This window comes from Dromiciops gliroides, chromosome 4, assembly GCF_019393635.1.
Source record: "Dromiciops gliroides isolate mDroGli1 chromosome 4, mDroGli1.pri, whole genome shotgun sequence".
In the NCBI taxonomy this organism is placed as follows: domain Eukaryota; kingdom Metazoa; phylum Chordata; class Mammalia; order Microbiotheria; family Microbiotheriidae; genus Dromiciops; species Dromiciops gliroides.
Genome location: NC_057864.1, coordinates 248,342,288 through 248,363,879, shown reverse-complemented (window position 1 = coordinate 248,363,879; position 21,592 = coordinate 248,342,288). Strand labels below are relative to the sequence as shown.

Below are 21,592 nucleotides of genomic sequence, written 5' to 3'. Positions count from 1 at the left end.
CAGCAAGTCTCCAGTAGGTGGCATCATTCCAATCATTACACCTCCTTTTCTCATAACCTCTCCTTTCCCTGTATGTCCTTCCTGGGTGAGTTTAATAGATTTCTATGTGGAACTCTTTGCATATGTATTAAGTTCATCTCACAGTAGTGTTGTGAGGATCAAATGAGACAATATATGTTAAGTGTTCTGAAAACCTTAACATGCTATATATAACTGCTATATATTTTTTGATGCATCAGGATGTGTGATGAAATATGGGATTAGCAGATACTCAAAGACCCACCTGGAGTGGGTCTAGATTGATTGAATCAAGTGAGAGTGATTGACTGTTGATTAAGCCTACTTCAAGTTAATTGGATTGTAATCACACCTGGCTATCCCTTAAGAAGGTATTGTTCTCAGAAACTAGACTGTGAACTCACTTGAGAACACATTCAAAACCAATGGATTTGGATGATGCCAACCAAGTCACCTTGAAGCAGGGTGTAAGGAACGCCTCTGTTCCAGATGTATAAAAAAGCTTCCACAAACAGCTTGCTAGAGTGTTCCTGATTAAAGCAGGCTCGTGGAGGAGGACTTCAGGAAGAAACCAACCAGCCTGGAACTCTAGGCTAGACTGGTGCTGAAGCTTCTGATTTAAGGCAACCACAATTTAGATTTTAAACATCACAGATGGTAATGCTGAGAAAACAATGTGGTTACTGTCACTAATGGGGAAAATAGTTTATTCTAAAATCATGAGTACTCCTCACTTATATTTCATCTTCCATCTCTGCATTCTTTGTAAAGGTGGTTTGGATTTCCATGACTGGAATCCCTCCTTCCCAACACCTACTTCTTAGAATGGCTTTGTGCTCATTCTAATTTCAGTTCAGGTATCCATACTTATGAGGCTTTTCCTGATGGATCCAGCTACCAGTGACTCCTACCCCTCCTTCACACCAAAATTGCTTTGGATCTAATATATCAACATACTTATTATTTGTACATTAATCAGTACTGTTAACCTCAAATAGAAACACATTCCTGAGGCCATATAATGACTTTTTAAAAAACCAAAAATTAATATTATCTATGTTATATTATATCTTTACTTTGCTAAACATTTCCCAATTACATTTTAATCTGGTTCAGCTGCATTGCAGTTTTGGGGGGGGGGCCTCAAGTTTGATGTCTGGTATACGTGTTGTTTCTAATATGTTCCCTTGAACGCAGAGGCGATTTGTTTTTGTCACTGTATTCCCAGTGCTCTGCATACTATTTGACATGTCATGGGAATGTAATAAATTCTTGCTGACTGACAGATCTTTTTCATGTTTTTATCCATTAACTGTCTTCCTTCCTTTTTAAATATTTGAAGAATGATTTTGCTTGGATGAGGTCTCTTGTAAAGCTTTCTATAAATCTACTTTTTCCTACACTGTTTCTCACTGTTTTATGAGATAATACATCTCATCTTTCCACTATTCTCCACTAAGATTTTAGAAATAAGCTTATTATACTGGTTATTCTTAGCTACCAGACCACTCTGCCTTAGAAAAAAAAATTAAATGTTTTCTAGATGAAGTAGTTTCTAGGATCTTATTGTTATTATGGCAAGTGATTTCCAGATGTTACAGCTCACAAATGAGATTGTCCTATCTGCATCAAACTGGAGGATCACCTCTATAAAGATGTTTAAGTTCAAAAGAGCTTGACCTAACTATATACACAGAAAAAACCAAGTGGATGAAGATTATTTCAGAAGGATGTACAACCAGAAACACAAGCAAGAACTGATTTATCAAGGCATAGTTCCAAGTCAAACACTGTGAATGAGTCTGGCCCAGAAATGAAAAAGAAAAGAGAGTGGGTTGGTTTGTTTATGGGAAACTGTGCAATGCTTTTTAATGACCCCAAGCCTCTCCTTTAAACAAAACTCCATCTCTAAGTTTTAGTGATTCTATGGATTTTATCTTCATAATGAGAAATTGTATCATTTGTATATGCCCCCTTCTCTTTTCTGATACTGCCACCACTATAATGCACTGCAAGTGCTCATTACTCCACTACTGTACTACTGTAATAGCCTGTAATAGCCTGCTGTTGGCAGAAGTCTCCCCCCCAGTGCAGTTCATCCTCCATTCAGCTATCAAAGTGATCTTCCTTGAGCACTAATCTGCCATGTTACCTCCCTACTCAATAAATTCTAGAGGCTCCCTGTAACCTACAGGATCAAATGGAACTCTCTGTTTGGCATTCAAAGGCCTTTCTAAAGCTGCCTACCCCCCCCAGCCCCATCTTTTGATACCTTATACCTCCTCCCCACTTGGTATTCTGCAAACCAGGGACATTGGCCTTCTATTTTTCCAAAAAGACATTCTATCTCCCAATCCTGGGCATTTTTACTATCTGTCCTCCATGCATGGAATGTTCACTTCCTCATCTCCACCTACTAGATGCCCTAAGTCTCAGCTAAAAGCCCACCTACAGGAAGCTTTTGCTGATGCCTCTTCATTCTAATGTCGTCTTCTCTGTTGATTATCTCCAATTTATCCTATCACTTGTTTATACAGAGTAGTTTGCATGTTGGCTCCCCCATTTGACTGGGAGCTCCTTGAGAATAAGGGGCAGCTAGGTGGCGCAGTGGATAGAATATCAGCCCTGGATTCAGGAGGACCTGAGTTCAAATACAGCCTCAGACACTTGACACTTACTAGCTGTGTGACCCTGGGCAAGTCACTTAATCCTCACTGCCCCACAAAAAAAAAAAAGAAAAGAGAAATGGTCAAAAGATATGAACAGGCAGTTTTCAGATGAAGAAATCAAAGCTGTCTATTGCCATATAAAAAAAAATGCTCTAACTCAATATTGATTAGAGAAATGCAAATTAAAACAACTCTGAGGTACCAACTCACACCTATCGATATTGGCTAATAGACAAAAAAGGAAAATAATAAAATGTTGGAGAAGCTGTGAAAAACTGGAACACTAAGGCATTGTTGGTGGAGTTGTGAACTGATTCAACCATTCTGGAGAGCAATTTGGAACTAGGCCCAAAGGCTATGGAACTGTACATATCCTTTTACCCAGTAATACCACTACTAGGAGGGCAGCTAGGTGGCACAGTGGATAAAGCACCGACCTGTATTCAGGAGGACCTGAGTCAAATCTGGCCTTAGACACTTGACACTTACTAGCCTTGTGACCCTGGGCAAGTCATTTAACCCTCATTTGCTCTGGAAAAAAGCAAAAAAACCACCACTAGGTCTGTATCCCAAAGAGATCATAGAAAAGGGAAAAGGAACCACATGTATAAAAATATTTATAGCAGTTCCCTTTGTGGTGGCAAAGAAATGGAAATAGAATGCCCATCAACTGGGGAATGGTTGAACAAGTCGTGGTATATGAATGTAATGGAATACTATTGTGTTGTAAGAAATTATGAGCAGGCAGATTTCAGAAAAACTTGGGAAGACTTAAATGGACTAATGCTGAGTGAAATGAGCAGAACCAAGTGAACACTGTACACAGTAACAGCAACATTGTGTGATGATCAACTGTGATAGACTTGGCTCTTCTCAGCAGTGCAATGATCCAAGACAATTCCAAAGAACTCATGATGAAAAATGTTCTCCATATACAGAAAAAAGAACTGTGCTGACCCTGGAGTCAGGAGTGCCTGAGTTCAAATCTGACCTCAGACACTTGACACTTAACTAGCTGTGTGACCCTGGGCAAGTCACTTAACCCCAATTGCCTCACTAATAAAACAAACAAACAAACAAAACAAAACAACAAAAAAAGAACTGTGGATTCTGAATACAGATTGAACCATACTGTTTCTACTTTTTGGTTGTTATTTTTTCTTTTTTGAGGTTTTTCCCTTTTGTTCTGATTCTTCTTTCACAACATGACTAACACAGAAATATGTTTAATGTGATTGTACAATATATAATCTATATCCGATAGCTTTTTGTCTTGGGGAGAAGGGAGAAAGGGAGAAAAATTTGGAACTAAAAATCCTATTAAAACAAATGTTGGCCTTTCTTGTTCTGCCGGCCAAGATGCCAAAAGGGAAGAAGGCCAAAGGGAAGAAGGTGGCTCCGCCCCCTGCTGTTGTAAAGAAGCAAGAGGCCAAGAAAGTGGTTAATCCTCTATTTGAGGAGCAGCCCAAGAACTTTGGCATTGGTCAGGACATCCAGCCCAAAAGGGACCTTACTCAATTTGTCAAATGGCCTCGATACATCAGACTGCAGCGTCAAAGATCTATCCTTTATAAGCATTTGAAAGTACCGCCAGCAATTAACCAGTTTAGCCAGGCTTTGGATCATCAGACAGCTACTCAACTGCTTAAACTGGCTCACAAGTACAGACCTGAGACAAAGCAAGAGAAGAAGCAAAGGCTGCTGGCTCGAGCTGAACAAAAAGCTGCAGGCAAAGGAGATGTCCCCACTAAGAGACCACCTGTCCTCAGGGTGGGCGTTAACACTGTTACTACCCTGGTGGAGAACAAGAAGGCACAGTTGGTAATGATTGCACATGATGTGGACCCCACTGAGCTAGTGGTCTTCCTTCCTGCCTTGTGCCGAAAAATGGGAGTTCCTTACTGTATTATTAAAGGTAAAGCCAGACTGGGACGCTTAGTTCACAGAAAGACTTGCACAAGCATTGCCTTCACACAGGTTAACCCTGAAGATAAGGGAGCCCTGGCTAAGCTGGTAGAAGCCATCAAAACCAATTACAATGACAGATATGATGAGATCCATCGTCACTGGGGTGGCAATATTCTGGGTCCAAAGTCAGTGGCCCGTATTGCCAAGCTGGAAAAGGCAAAAGCTAAGGAACTTGCAACTAAATTGGGTTAAATGTATGTTTCATTTCCCCCTGCGTAAAAATAAAAATTAAAAAAAAAAATGTTGAAAACTATCTTTACATGTAAGTGGAAAATAATAAAATACTTTTATGATTTAAAAAAAGAGGGGCAGCTAGGTGGCGCAGTAGATAGAGCACCGGCCTTGGAGTCAGGAGGACCTGAGTTCAAATTCGGTCTCAGACACTTAACACTTGCTAGCTGTGTGACCCTTGGCAAGTCACTTAACCCCAACTGCCTCACCAAAAAAACCCAAAACAAACAAAAAAGAACAACAAAAAAGAGAATAAGGACTGTCTTGTACCTTTTTTGTATCCCCAGCACTTAGGACAGTACTTGTCATGCATAAGCCTACTATTAATAAATGTTTATGGAAAAAGGTCCCATGACTCCAAATCTAGTATTCTTTCCACTGTATCAGATATCAAAGTAACATAATCAGCTTTCTAACAAACTAGGCTAAATATACAAGTAATTTTGGAGGGAAAAGAGTAGAGAAGTGGAAGAAAAGTAGATTTTTTTTGTTTGTTTTTGTTGTTTTTTTGCGGGGCAATGGGGATTAAGTGACTTGCCCAGGGTCACACAGCTAGTAAGTGTCAAGTGTCCGAGGCCGGATTTGAACTCAGGTACTCCTGAATCCAGGACCGGTGATTTATCCACTGTGCCACCTAGCTGCCCAAAAGTAGATTTTTTTAAAGGATGAGTTTTATTGATGCTTTTTGTTTTTCACAGTAGTAATTACCATTTATACCCTTATGCCCACTGAACCTCCCCTTGCTTTAAAAAAAACAACAACAGTTAAACAAAACCAACTGAAAAGCTGTGGAATCTGATAGCACACAGAACATTCCAAACCCACAGTCCCCTACTACCAGAAAGAGGGAAGTATAAGTTCTTGGAGTGTAACTATTTCAACATGGGTCATTTGCAAGTAATCAGCTGCTGGCAGCCTTAGTGGTTTTCATTTACATAAGTGTACATTTTCCTCCTGATTCTGTCTCTACTCTGCATCAGTTCATTCAAGTCTTCCCAGGTTTCTTCCTCATATTTGTCTTTTTTATTGCATTATAACACTGTCTTGCATTCATAGATCACGTTTCTTCCAGGGCAGTTAGGTGGCACAGTGGATAGAGCACTGGCCCTAGATTCCAGAGGACCTGAGTTCAAATCTGGCCTCAGACACTTAACACTTACTAGCTGTGTGACCCTGGGCAAGTCACTTAACCTCAATTGCCTCACCAAAAAAAAACACACCATAAACCAAAAACATAGATCACATTTCCTGAGCCATTCCCCAGGTTTGTACTACCACAAGAAGTCCACCATCTACATTTTTTTATATCTAGGACCTTTCCCTCTTCTATACAAACATTTTTTTTTAATTATAAACTAGAAAGATATCAACAAACATCTGTCTTTGGCTTTCATGGATATGCCTAGTACTGGCATCACTAGATTCAAATTGTCCAATCCCTTCCTTAACATAATTCAAAACTGTTTTCTAGAATGGTTAGTCCAATTCTCTGCTTCACCATCAGTATATTATTGGGCCTGTCCAGCACTGACAATTTCTACCTTTTATCATCTTTGCCTATTTGATGGGTTCATGGTAAAACCTCAGTTTCTGAATTTGCATTTCTATTATTAGTAGAGTATTTGTTCATGATTACTGTTCATTTACATTTCTTATTTTGAAAACAAGTTTACATGGTTCAAGTCCTCATGTAATGGGGGTGTGGGGAGGGCCAGTCTTGCTCTTGTTCTTAAGTATTTTGCTCAGCTATTAGATTTTTATCAGAGATAATTTCATGTAAAAAAATTCCCCATTCATTTCCTCTTACTTTATTTCACTGACTTTATACAAAATTTAAAACGATCATCTTCTATCAGCCTCACTTCAACTACCCTTTTCACTGTCTCTTGACTTTTCTAATTTTTATCCATGGCATGTTTCTTCCCTCTCCCTGGCCTTTTTGTATGTCACATTAGCATTCCCATCTAGATTTTAAGATCCCTGAGAATAGGAATCCTGTCTGATAGTTTTTAAAAATCCTCTAAAGTACTGACATTTATTCCTTAACTGATCCAACTCTCCCTTACAATTTTTCTTCTTTCAATCCTAGATCCTTTCTATATTTCTCTTTTAGCTTAATACCCCTAAGGCCCAGGTCCATCTTGTCCCAGCCTCAGCTACTATCCATCTCTATGTTCAGGCATAGTTTTTCCTGTCTATTCATCTGCACATCTCACTTCTTAATGTAGCATTGCTTACTCCTCCACAATCAGTATACCCCTAACTCCACCCCTATCCATAGTTAACTACAAAGACTTATCCCTTCTACTTCCTAAGTTCCTTCAGTGAAAGGTTTGTGTCTTATTTCTATTTATATACTGACTAGTATGTAACTGTCCTGCAGGCTAAGTAGACTCAATTCAAATACTAAGTGATTACTATGTAGCAAAGGCACTATGACAGGTAACAGTTTTAAAGATAGTAGAGACAATCTCTGCCTTGAAGAAACTCACAATAATTATATTAGAAGAATGAACATGTATACAGATAAGTAAATGTAAGTTAATTACATCAGGAAGGAAGCATTGACAATGCACTTGGAAGAGATTAGGTTTCATGAAAGTGGTGCCTGAAAGAGGCTTGAAGAAAAATAGGACAATTATATTCTGGGCTTGTATAAATGTGCAGGGGGAGATATGTCCAGTTGGAGGAACAACCAGTAGTAGCCCATTTTGGCTGGAACCTAGAGTGGATAAAAGGAAATAATATGAAATAAGGCTTGTGGAAGGCCTTACATGCTAGGATGAGGACTTTGCATTTTATCCTAAAGGCAATAGGGAACCACTAAAAGTTTTAGAGTAGGGAGTGCCTACAGACCTATTTTGTCAGCTGTGCTGATGATGAACTAAAGGCAGGAGAAAACTAAAACAAGGAGACTAATTAGGAGATTCTTACAAATAGAAAGCAAAGAATTTATGTGGGTATAAATCAGGATGGTAATTTTGTGATTAGGAAAGGGAATAGATTTGAGAGGTAGTCAGGAGAGAAAACTGACAACCAGGCAACCGACTGGATATGGTTTTGATGTTATAAACCTTAATTACTAGAAGGCTGGCCATGCTCTCCAGAGAAATTAGGAAATTTGGAAGAGGGAAGCTTGGAGATGAGTCATTTCATATATAGTAAATTCAAGACACCAATGGGACATCCAGATGGAGATATTTGGCAGAGAAATGGAGTTGTGGGAGAAGAGTTCAGGGTGTAATGGAAAGAGCACTGAACTTGGGGTAAGGAAACCCTAAGTTCAGAATCCTTATTCAGAAATCTATTGCCTGTACAGTAATTCTAACTTTTCTGGACCTCATTCCTCTTATCTCTAAAATGAAGGGGGTTGGTCTTGATGATGTCTTAAGATCCCTTCCAGCTCCAAATCTATGATTATATGATCTCCATTACATTAGAAGTGGATGACTCATATATGTCACAAATATGAGACTCCAAAGTAGGATAAGGAGTTGACTGAGGTGTAGGAAAAATCTTTTATTCTTTTATCTAAAAAAGAAATTAAGCTTTATCAATATTTAACATAAGAATTAACAATGGTATGCCACAAATCCTGAGGGAAAGAATTCTACAGCTTGGAGGGATTGAGGGTGACATACTCATTCACTCACTTTTAGCATATTACAAGGTTAAAAAATATTTTAATGGGGCAGCTAGATGGCGCAGTGGATAGAGCACCGGCCCTGGACTCAGGAGTACCTGAGTTCAAATCCGGCCTTAGACACTTAACACTTACTAGCTGTGTGACCCTGGGCAAGTCACTTAACCCCAACTGCCTCACTAAAACAAATAAATAAATAAATAAAATTTTTAATGTCCCTGGTTAAGTAGATTTACATATTGTGGTATCTACTTTTAACTAAACTAACCTTCATAAAATGGACAAGTGACTTTAAAAAGATTCTTGAAAATTGAGGACTGAAGATAATACCAAGATTTGAGGCACTAGTGAACAAGAAACTGGCAAGCTTGACACATCTATTTCTGCTACTAGGTGGCGCAGTGGATAAAGCACTGGCCCTGGAGTCAGGAGTACCTGAGTTCAAATCTGGCCTCAGACAACACTTACTAGCTGTGTGACCCTGGGCACACAGGCCTCGCTTAAAAAAAATAAATAAATAAAAATGAGGGGGACTGAACTTGATAGTTGTTCTAAATCTACAAACCTACAATTAAGAAAAATTTTAAACGTTGCTTTACATCCTCTTTTATCAATGAGAAACTTCACCCTAAGAGTATAGTGTACCTTGAGATATTTATTAGCTAATGGTAGTATGAAGCCATAATTAGAAAGACATTTAAAACTAAGCTTTCGTTGCCAAAAACAATGTATGTATGTCATCTATAAAAACTATCTGCATGGAGCAGCTAGATGGTGCAGTGGATAAGCACTGGCCCTGGATTCAAGAGCACCTGAGTTCAAATGTGACCTCAGACACTTACTAGCTGTGTGACCCTGGGCAAGTCACTTAACCCCAATTGCCTCACCAAAAAAAATAAAATAAAATAACACATCTCTTAAAACAAACAAACAACAATAACAACAACAACAAAAACCCGGGGCAGCTAGGTGGCGCAGTGGATAGAGCACCGGCCCTGGATTCAGGAGGACCTGAGTTCAAATCCGTCCTCAGACACTTGACACTTGACACTTACTAGCTGTGTGACCCTGGGCAAGTCACTTAACCCCAATTGTCTCACCAAAAAAACCCCCAAAAAACCAAAACAACTATCTGCATACTTAAATTTGCAAATATAGAATTTAAAACTGGTTTTAAAATCTAGCAAATTAAAAGTTTCAATAGGTTTCCAATTCATTTGTAAAAAAAGGTATTGTCTTCTGAATAGTTTGTAAGAATTGATACCAGGAAAAACAAAAAGTGAACACCAGGGAAGAGGAAAGTTATTAAGACAAATTGCAACAAAAACCTATTAAAAATTTTGGTAGCTGGGTTTGGAAATTGAGTAACACGAACCAATGAAGCATTTCTTACATCTACATATACAATATTTTTATTTGAGGTTATCTTTTTTCAGCTATGCCAACCATGAAAATGAAGTATCAAGATACACCAAACTTAGCACTAGGCCTTTGTATCATAATCTGTTAAACCAAAATGTAATTACGTAAAATAAAAATTTTAAAGATTACTTATTTGATCTATATCTCATTTTTGATATTTTGTATGTTTTATAATACACATACTAGTACAATAGCATGCACTAATTTTTACATCTAGGGATGCACCCAAAAAAAGGCAAGTTTTGAATTCATGAACACAGCGAATATGAAATGGGGTTGGGAATCTGTAAGACCTGGGTTCAATTTCCATCTCAAGTCTCCCAAATAATAGTTGTGTGAACAGGTCAAATCATTTCTCAGTGCCTACCCACTTGCAGTGGTAGAAGCAGTTTCCTCAAGGAGAGGTTCTGAAGCTAATAAAACCAAAAGTTTAGTCCAAAACCAAAAATTCTGAGTTATCCTGGACATATGTATATGAATATATATGTATATATGTGTATGTGTGTGTATACACACACACATATCCATAGAAATAAATGAAATAATCACCAATGGTAGTAGAGAATTAGCCAGACTAGGGAAGTGGGCTCAGAATTTTAACCTAAGAAGCTACCAGCACTTATAGGTCCAGGTAGAAAGAGGAAGAGTAGTAGGGACGTCAAGGAAATTGGAATGGAATATCCAAGAAAAGGGGTGCTTGATTATGCCAAAAGATGAAGAAACTGAAGGAGGAAGAAAAACTAGAGAAGGCAATCAAATTTAACAGTTAAGAGGTTATTGGTAAGCAGTTTGAGTAGAGTGGCAGTGTCAGGAAACGGAGAGAAGGGATTTGAGAAGTGAGGTAATGAGTTTTTAGTGAGGCAATGGATTTTTCCTGATTTGGGCAACAAAAGGAGAAGTAGGGCGTTGTATAAGTCTGGGGGAAAGATCTGGGTTACAAGGGTAATATCTGGGCATGTTTTTTAGGCACAAGGGAAGGAGCTAGTGGATAATATTCAGCACGAGAGTAAAAGACTAAATTGCTGGGGGCGGGCGTGGAGTGGGGGCAAGCTCATGCGGATGAGAAGGAAAGAGATCAAGGGCACCTGTAGAAGAGTAATATTTGGCAAGCAGAAGTGTCTCCTCTTCGTTCGACGGTGTCTGGGCTGTTGCCATGGCCCAGTGATGCAACATCTTTCCAATTCGCCCCCTTCTCTCTCTCCTGTGACACTACCGTGATCCAAGTTCTCATCACCTCATACCTGGACAATAACTGCTCCTGGTTGATCTTCCTCCCACAAATCTCTCCCCATTCCAGTCTATCCTCCACTCAGTTGTCAAAAGTGATCCTCCTAAGGTCTGATCGTGTAACCACCATCACCATTCTAGCGTTGGTCAGTTTCCTTTTTGTTATGTATACAGTTTATCTGCAATGTTTGCGTGTTGTCTCCATTGAGACTGTGAGCTCCCCAGCGCTTAGCACGATGCCTGGCACATAGTAGGAGTTTCATAAATGTTTATTGATTGTAGAGGGATCTAAGATGGGGGAGGGGGCATGAAGAGGCTCATCATAAAATGGGCATTAATTTTTCCCCGTCTCTCCCACTCTGGGCTCTCATTTTGCTCCTCAAATGCTGCCCCCTCCTCTTCTCCCTTGCAGCGCATATTGGTTCTTGGGCCCCATTCTCCCTCTCTGCTCTTTCAGCTCTCCACACACACCCCCTCCCTCACAGGTGTGTAGGAGCCCCCAAAGAGGAGGCAGACGTGCTGGGTTCGCATCCCAGGTGGTCGGACCCACACATCCGGATAGCCGCCTTCTCCCCCTCCCCCCCCCGCCCCCTTCAGTCTCCTCTCCCCTAGCCGCCCCGCCCACCTCACCTCGCTACGATCCTCCAACAGCAGCCACTCGGCGCTCATCCCCATCCGCCGCAAGCACCAGGCCCGGCGGCCGCCGCCACCGGGATCCCCCATGGCCGGCCAGGCCGGCACAGACCCAGGCCCGATACCGGTCCCGGACCTAATCCCGGCCACACTCTCAGTCAGCACAAGGCAGGGCCCCGACCGGGCCCTCGGGCCCGGCCGTCCCTCCTCTGCCTTCCCACCTGGACCTTGGCCTCCGCCGCCTCCACCGCCATGTCTAAGTAACAGACAGAAGCAATCAACGCTTCCGGCCCGCGCAACCGCAATCGATTCTAGGCGTGCTCACTGGCCCCCTTCCCTCCCCTCCCCCTGGACAACAAAGACCGCGCCCAACTCTCGGGCATGTGAGAAAGAGCCAGCCTTCTGGCACCGCAAACCCACTGCAACCTCAGCCTCCCGAAAGCCCTAGCTCATGCGTCCTTAGGGCATTAAGACCGGGTGGTGGGCGGGGGTAGTTATGGGAGGGGAGGGGAGAGGCGGGGAGAGCTGTCTCGTTCTAAGTCGTCCCAGTTTAGCAGGCCGGGTCGCCTCACCAGCTGGCTACGTTCCTTGAACTTCTCCTTATAATTAAAGGGGTGAGACCCCTGTTGACACCTCCCAATTTTGTTCCCTCCTCTTTATGAAAGAAAGAAAATTGCGAATTTAAAAAACTACTGCAGTGCTGAGTCCATACAGTGAAGGGGCTGAGAGGTTGGGGGAGAGGGGAGGGGGAACAAACATTTGTTAAAGGACTACTCTTTGCCCAACACTGTGTCTAGTGCTTTACAAACATTTCATTTCCGGCTTATTATGTGCATGACGTTTGAATTTGAAAAGATTCATGAGGTCTTTTTCAAATTATGTGCATTTGGTGGATTTGGCTCATTTACTCTTTTTTATTTTTTTTTTTGGTGAGGCAGTTGGGGTTAAATGACTTGCATCACCAGGGTCACACAGCTAGTATCAAGTGTCTGAGGCCGGACTGCGCATTTACTTTTAGTAAATGCACTAAAGTACTTTTAGTACTTTAAATTATTTCCAAAATGGTAAGTTTTTGCACGACTGTCATCTACACCACAATTTTTTTTCCTCCTAAACAAAAAGCTTTGTGCTTACTTAATATACTTCGTTCGATGACAAAAATTAGAGACCCTTTACAACTGATTTTAAGTGAACCTAAGGGGAGAAGGATCCAACACGTGGTATTTCTGTAGTAGGCCTTATATTGTTCATTAAGAAATGTAGAGGGCAGCGAGGTGGTGCTGTGGATAGAGCACCGGACCTGGAGTCAGGAGTACCTGAGTTCAAATCCGGCCTCAGACACTTAACACTGACTAGCTGTGTGACCCTGGGCAAGTCACTTAACCCCAACTGCCTCACTTTAAAAAAAAAAGTAGAAAAGGGGGGCAGCTAGACGGCACAGTAGATAGAGCACCGGCCCTGGAATCAGGAGGACCTGAGTTCAAATCTGGCCTCAGACACAACACTTACTGGCTGTGTGACCCTGGGCAAGTCACCTAACCCCAATTGCCTCACCCCCCCCAAATTAAGTGAACCTAAATTATGAATATCATACTTCATTATGCTTGCTGTAGAGCTCATTTGTCAAATTGATGGAGGAGGCTAAAAGGGTTAACAGATAGCCTATCAATAATAGCTATCAATAGTACCTAAAAGTGATGTGGGGTGGAATTTGGGGTGAAATTGATCGTGAGTCGTCCCAAAAGAATTACAAGACTCAGTGTCCCAGTTTCCCAAGTTTTATTGCTATACTGTGAATGACCACAGGGAGAGAACCAGAATAGTGGAAAGGTAACTCTCAAATAAGGAAAGATGGCTATATTTATAGTATAGATAAATTGATTTATCAGTCTCATTATAATAATCTCCACCTTGGGGAGGTACAAGGGAGGGCCTGTCCTACTCATTATAATATTCTCCATCTTGGGGAGGTACAGGGGAGGGCTTATCCTAATTTGGAGTTCCTGGGGTCCTAAGTCAACACCTGAGGCAAGGTGGGTACCTTTTTCAGTGGAGGTGTGTTTTGCGAGTTTACATGTCATAAGATGAATCTGGGGACAAGTTTGGCCTTTTCTGCGCATGTTTCTTTCTTGTTCCTATGACTAGTTTCAAAACACCTTCATTTTTCTTTTATTTCTAGTCTGAATTTTTATAGGTTGTCATTTAGTCTAAAGTCATCATGGCCTCTCCCTCTGTTCCCGTTATGGGCACTGATTTCTGTGGGTAAGAGAACCTAGAATCTGACTAATAAGTTATCCATTAACTGGGGTCTGAATCCCTCTTAGAGCTCATATCTGAATTAGAGCTTGAGCCTTGGGTTTTTCTATTAACCCCTTTTTGCCTCCTACATCAAAAGGGAGGCAAAAGAAGAACCTAAGACCCAAGCTCTGATTTAGATCGGACCTCTAAGAGGGATTCAGACCCCAGTTCTGAAAGGGATTAATGGATAACTTAAGACTTGGGCCCTCATCAAAGTGAGGGCCTAGGTTCTTGTTAACTGGTACCTGGAGGTCTGGCTCCTATTAATTACTCCCATTAATCACCACTATAACAAAAACATAAAGAGGCAGGTCACAGAGACCCTAACTACAACACAAATATAGAGACAGGCTATAGAAATCCTAATTGATAAATGTTAATACCCAGAAACTAGGCCTGAGAATGAAAAACATAGGGACACTCTGACCTCGGCAAGTTGAGGTAACATGCACAGAAAAGGCCAAATTTGTCCCCAGATTCACCTTATGACATATAAACCCCAAAAATATACCTCCATGGGAAAAGGTACCCACCTTGGAAGGTTGGCTTAGGACCCAGGAAGTCCAAATTAGGATAAGCCCTCCCCTGTACCTCCCTAAGGAGGAGATTATTATAATGAGACTGATAATCAATTTATTCATACTATAAATATAACTGTCTTTCCTTTCCCTATTCGAGAGACACCTCCATGGTGCTCTCCCTGTGTTCACTCACAGTATTGCAGTAAAACTTGGGAAACTGCATCACTGAGTCTTGTAATTCTTTGGGGTGATTCACGATCAATCTGATCAATTAAACCCATCCCACATCAAAATAAGGGGGTTGTGCTAGATTGACCTCCAAGATACTTTACAGCAATAGATCCTAAATGTGAAATTCAACCCTCCCCCTTGAAAAAAATGAGCATATAAAACCCGTGACCCAGAATTGTGCTTCTTTTCCAATGCACAACTTTTTTTTTTCCCCTTTCAAAATAAGGCTTAGGAAGGTTGTCTAAATTTGGGGATGGTTTCTGTTTGTGCCAATATAGTATTTCATATTGGCCCCTCCTCCTTCAATGTCATTTAATCTCATTCCCTCCTTATTAGAACAGAGATAAAGGCCCTTTGGCAAGGGCATGCTATTAAATGTTTAAATGACTCTTCAAAAAAAAATGTATGCAAGACACACTTTTAAGGTTTAATCTGCATTATTAATATTTTCTCCACCACTGTAGACAATCAGCAATTAGGTTAATAACAGCAGTCCAGAGAGAAAAGGGTTGGAAAAAAGAAATGTGGCTGAGGTGGAATGACAGACTATGACAACTGATTGACTATCGAGTGGGTGAAGAAGTGTCAAGGATGATTCTATGGTTTTGAGCCTGAGTGCCTGGGAGGGTGATGCACCATCCTCAATAGAAATATGGAAGATTGCATATAAAAACCTCTATCAGATTGTTTCTGTCTTGGGGAGGGGTAAAAGAAGGGAGGGAGAAACATTTGGAACTCAAAATCTTATAAAAATGAACATTGAAAACTATTTTTACATGTAACTAGAAAAATAAAATACTGTTTACAAAGAAAAAAATAAAATAAGGTGGTGAGACAAGATAAAAAAGAAATATGGAAATTTGGAAGGCAAATTTAGGAAGAAAAGCAAGTTGCTATTTAGTCAAGTTGACTTTAAGGTTATTACAAGAATTTTTTATTTCCTTTTATTACTTGGAACTCAAGGCCATTCCTCTTTGCAAATTTTGGCTAGCTAAAAGCCTGTCAATATCAACCTAACCAAAACCCATTCCATAGGATATGAAAATTTACTTAAAGCCTAAAACATTCCTTAAATTAGAAGCCAGAGGAAGAATCTCAACTGTCTCAGACTCCTTGTCTATATGTAAATTCTCCTCCTCAGTTGGCATATTTGTGAATGTAAATGTAGTTTAATCAGTAACCTGATTTAGTTTAACCTATAGAGTTTGTTTGACAAAGTTTGTTTAAGGAACATATGAAATTATGACTCTTTAACTAAGTTTGTTTGACTTTTATGACATTGAAAAAGTATGAGATTATGGATCTATCTTCTATTTCACTTTTACGGCCTAAGAGAAATGTACAAGATTGCAATATGTTAAAGCATTATTTCCCTGTCAGGCTGATGTAATTTTGCCTGTAAGGGCTTGTAAGACTCCTAATTGGGGTTCAGATTTTGTCTTTCTTTCAAGTATACTGTGCTTGAGCATATAAATAAAACCTAGGTTTTTATCTTTATAGTTTTTGCATTGTGCTAAATATATAGTATTTGGCAGCAGTAACTCACCACATGAACTCAAAGAGGAAATATTTCTCCCATAAGGTCTTGATTGTGATGGAGGAGGCTAAAAGGGTTAACAGATAGTACCTATCAATAGTACCTGGGGGCAGCTAGGTGTCACAGTGGATAGAGCACTGGCCCTGGAGTAAGGAGTACCTGAGTTCAAATCTAGCCTCAGACACTTAACATTTACTAGCAAACAAACAAACAAAAAAACCCAAAAAGAACCACAGAAATATGGGACAGCTAGGTGGCACAGTGGATAGAACACTGGCCCTGGAGTCAAGAGTACCTGAGTTCAAATATGGCCTCAGACACTTAACACTTACTAGCTGTGTGACCCTGGGCAAGTCACTTAACCCCAATTGCCTCACTAAAACAACAACAACAAAAACACTTACTAGCTGTGTGATCCTGGGGCAATTGCCTCACTTAAAAAAAAATAGTACCTAAAAGGAGTTAACAGAAAAATCTAAGACCTGAGCTCTAATTTAGATCTGAGCTCCAAGAGGGGCTATAACTTACAGGTCCCAGTTCTGAAAGGGATTAATTAATAATTTAAGACTTGGGGCTTACAAATCAGGACCTAGGCTCTTGTTACCCACATTAATCACAACTCATAACAAGAACATAAAGAGGCAGATCATAGAGACCTTAACTATAACAAAGACATAGAGACAGGCTATAGAACTCCTAACAGATAAATATTAATATCCAGAAACTAGGCATGAGAATGAAACACATAGGTACACCTCCATGGGCAAAGGTACCTGCCTCGGGGTTGGCTCAAGCCCCCAGGAATTCCAAATTAAGATAGGCCCTCCCGGGGTGGCTAGGTGGCGCAGTGGATAAAGCACCGGCCCTGGATTCAGGAGTACCTGAGTTCAAATCTGGCCTCAGACACTTGATACTTACTAGCTGTGTGACCCTGGGCAAGTCACTTAACCCCCATTGCCCCCCCCCAAAAAATAAAAAAATAAAAAAAAAAAGACAGGCCCTCCCCTTTACCTCCCTAAGGAGGAGATTATTATAATGAGACCGATATCAATTTATCCATACTCTAAATATAACTATTATTCCTTTCCCTATTCCAGAGACACCTCCATGATGCTCTCCCTGTGGTCACTCACAGTATTGCAATAAAACTGAGTCACTGAGTCTTGTAATTCTTTTGGGACCACTCACGATCAATCTGATCACCCTAATTCCATCCCACATCAATTGGAGACACCAGATAAGAGAGAAAGGAAAACTTCATCTGGGCCCCCATAATTGCATCCTGGGGAAGGGGTGTGAACTCTTCTCCAGCCCCTTCCCAATGTCAATGGCCTTATATCTGCCAACTTCCTTCTCAGCTGACCATCCCCTCTCCTTCCCCCAAGGGTCCTGTGGTCATTATACCCCTCTCCCCAAGAACTTCCCCACCTGAGAATTGTTCTCCCTCGCAGATGAGTTGCCTTGCCTTGGAACTCATGCCCTTTAGGAAGCCGGGGATCATCACAGGACCAGGTGGGGTAGGGAAGAGGCAGAACAAAGGGGAATTATCAGTGAAGGCAGCTTCCCCTTGAAAAAGGCTGTAAGCTGTTTGTCTCCCCTAAGCCTCCCCTTTCAGTTCATTGGAAACAGAAAACCAGTTCAAAACCAGGCTCTGCCATTTAATACCTGTGTGACCTTCTGAATCTGTTTCCTCCTCTGTAAGATGACTAAATCAGACTGGATGATCTCCAAGATCTCTTCCACCTGATGTGGGATGGAATTAGGGTGATCAGATTGATCGTGAGTGGTCCCAAAAGAATTACAAGACTCAGTGACTCAGTTTCCCAAGTTTTATTGCAATACTGTGAGTGACCACAGGGAGAGCATTGTGGAGGTGTCTCTGGAATAGGGAAAGGAATGACAATTATATTTATAGTATGGATAAATTGATTATCAGTCTCATTATTATAATCTCCTCCTTAGGCAGGTACAGGGGAGGGCCTGTTCTCATTTGGAGTTTCTGGGGTCCTAAGTCAACCCCCGAGGTAGGTACCTTTTTCCATGGAGGTGTGTTTTGGGGGTTTACATGTTATAAGGTGAATCTGGGGACAAAAATGGCCTTTTCTGGGCATGTCACCTTTTCATTCCCATGCCTAGTTTCAAAATATTTTCATTTATCAGTTTGAATTTCTATACCCTATCATTGTTACAGTTAAGGTCTCTATGACCTTCCTCTTTATGTTCTTGTTATGAGTGCTGATTAATGTGGGTAAGGAGAACCTAGGCCCTGACTTGTATTAATGAAGACTCAAGTCTTAAGTTATCCATTAACTGGGGTCTGAATCCCTCTTAGAGCTCAGATCTAAATTAGAGTTAGGGTCTTAGGCTTTTCTGTTAACCCCTTTTTCTGCCTCCTATATCACACCCACCTCTAAGTGTATGATTCTGTGATCCTAGATCTCTTCTTTTCATATTCCTCTGTCTTCATTGTGTAAAGAATTAATTGTTATTTGAGGTTTTTATGACCCCATCTTTTGGCTAAAATTTAAAAAACCCCAGCGTGCACTGGCTTGGGTCTCAGGCATAGTGCCTCTACAAAGGACAAGGTGCTCCACCCACTGGTTGTAGCCGTTGCCATGGAGCTGGAACCTCACATCATCACCACTCTCCACTTCCTACATGGGCCTGGCAAAATTATAATGACTGGAGGCTCAGTGAGGGCAGTCATGTGACTGTCAGTCAGGGCTGCCAGCCAATTTGGCTTGGGGCTGTGTGTGGTCAGCCTGGGGTCTGCTGGGAAGAAGGGAGGAGATTTGCCATTCTAGCTTGAAGTTGGAAGGCAACAGTACACAGCCCTGTGTTCTCAGCTGTTTCCTGGACAGTGGTGTTATTCAGGTTGTATCATTTTTCCTTCCCCCATTTTATTTCCTTTCTCTTAATTCTATTGATCTTGCTTGTATTTTTAGGTTCATTTTTTTTTTTCTTGGTGAGGCAATTGGGGTTAAGTGACTTGCCCAGGGTCACACAGCTAGTAAGTGTTAAGTGTCTGAGGTCACATTTGAACTCAGGTCCTCCTGACTTCAGGGCCAGTGCTCTATCCACCTTGCCACCTAGCTGCCCCCTGACCCCATTCTGTTTTTGAGGGAGGCTGTGGGTCTCCTTCCTTGCCCCAATATTGCGGTGAGCCTCCTACCTAACACTCCCCCATTAAAAATTGGTCCCTACAGTTGCTTGCTGAAATTTATCTTTGACTTGAACACATCTCTGCTCTTGGCACCCTCTCCAACACTGACTTTGACTTGGCTACTGTCGTGGGCCCAAAGTACCCCAGAAGTTCACTGGGGCACATTGAGGAATCTTTTCCTTGAGAAACTAAACCAGAGGACAGATTATGCCTAGAGAGATTAGCAGAACCAGATTGGATTGGGCTAGCTTCAGGACCTCCACCCTTCATTCTGATCTCCCTTACCCCTGGGGAGATAACTTTGGGTGTGGCTGTGGCCTTTGAGTCTTGAAGAGAGAGATGGTTTGAGAGATCCATTGCCACTCCTCACCCAATTCCTCCAGCCACCACCAGTAGGGGATGGTCCTCCCTCACTAAAAGAACTTTCCACAGTCAAATGGTCACCCCTCCCTCCCATCAGTCTTCTATAAAAGTACCTGCCAGTCTCCTGCTTGAGGAGATTGGTATCTCAGAGCCACGCTCTATGCCTTTCTCTACAAGAGAAGTCCAAGGATTTCTCTTGGTTTCCCTTCCCTTCCTCAGCCCCGAAATAAACTACTATCTTATTCTAACTGCTTTTGTGTGCAAGAGGGTGTAATTCTTTAAAGAGGAATTCCGAAGAACTCCTACCGATAACCCAAACCCCGTACCCCATTTCTCCTCCATGACACTATTTTCATTCTACTGGACACACAGGGGCAGGAGGAGAAGCTGGCATATTGCTAGCTTCTCATTACCACTTTTATATGCTCCCTCTGTCACAATCATTCAGCAACCATATCTCCTCCTTTAAATTCATTCCAATCTGTCTTAGTTCTAATAGTGGGCATCCAGATCTCTTTCCCTCTTTAATCACTCACTCAAATCAAAAAGCATTTATTTATCATTTACTAGATGCGAGGACAGGGCAGCCAGATGGCACAGTGGGTAGAGAGCTGGGTCTGGAGTCAGAAAGACTAATCTTCCTAAATTTGATGTGGGATGGAAATTTGGGGTCCAACTGATTGTGAGTCATCCCAAAAGAATTACAAGACTCAGTGACTCATTTCCTAAGTTTTATTGCAATACTGTGGGTGACCACAGGGAAAGAACCAGAACAGTGGAAAGGTATCTCTCAAATAAGGAAAGGAAAGACAGTTTTATTAATAGTATGGATAAATTGATCATCAGTCTCATTATAATAATCTCCACCTTGGGGAGGTACAGGGGAGGGCCTGTCCTTCTCATTATAATATTGTCCACCTAGGGGTGTTACAGGGGAGGGCTTATCCTAATTTGGTGTTCCTGGGGTCCTAAGCCAACCCCCGAGGAGGGTACCTTTTTCAGTGGAGGTGTGTTTTGGGGGTTTCATGTCATAAGGTGAATCTGGGGACAGATTTGTCCTTTTCTGCGCATGTCTCTTTCTGATTCCCATGGCTAGTTTCAAAATATAATCATTTTTCATTAGAATTTCTATAGGTTGTCTTTTTCCTTTATTGTTATTTTGACCTGACCCGTTCTGGTCCGTTACAGATGTTGATCACTATGGGTACGAGAACCTAACATAAGTTATCCATTAACTGAGATCTGACTCCCTTTTGGAGCTAATATCTGAATTAGAGCTTGGGACTTGGGTTTTTCTATTAACCCTTTTTTGCCTCCTACATCAAGTTCACATCTGGCTTCAGATGTTTACTATGTGACCCTGGGCAAGTCACTTAACCCAGTTTGCCTCAGTTTTCCCAGTAATATAAACTGGAGAAGAGAATGGCAAACCACTCCAGTATCTTTGCCAGTATCTACCCCAAAAGGCAGACAGGGTAGGGCATGCCAAAAAAAAAAAAATGCAAGATGCAACAAAAAGATGCAAGGTACTGTGGGATACAAGGGTGGCTGTGTGCTTGCTCCCATGCTTTTCAGCATGATGTTTTCAGCTATGTTGTCAGACACCTTCGGTGAGGACAAACATCAAGGTCAGCTACTGCACTGAGGGTAAAAATTTTAACTTGAAAA

At 41.3% G+C, this 21,592-nt stretch overlaps 2 protein-coding genes across 3 annotated transcripts in view; one reads left to right on the top strand and one right to left on the bottom strand.

The window, feature by feature from the left end:
• Nucleotides 1-12,126, bottom strand: part of RNF8 (ring finger protein 8) — a 91,405-nt gene extending 79,279 nt beyond the window's left edge. For both annotated transcript variants that reach the window (XM_043963715.1, XM_043963714.1), the window contains exon 1: nucleotides 11,809-12,126. Coding sequence is in view for 1 of the 2 variants with exons in the window: in XM_043963714.1 (XP_043819649.1) it covers nucleotides 11,809-11,901 (93 nt within the window). In the remaining variant the exon portion in view is untranslated. The remainder of the gene's footprint in view (nucleotides 1-11,808) is intronic.
• LOC122726172 (60S ribosomal protein L7a-like) lies at nucleotides 4,047-4,883 on the top strand. Its single transcript, XM_043963716.1, has one exon. The coding sequence runs from the start codon at nucleotides 4,047-4,049 to the stop codon at nucleotides 4,845-4,847; it is 801 nt and encodes a 266-aa protein (XP_043819651.1). The 3' UTR covers nucleotides 4,848-4,883.
• Nucleotides 12,127-21,592: the final 9,466 nt, after the last annotated feature.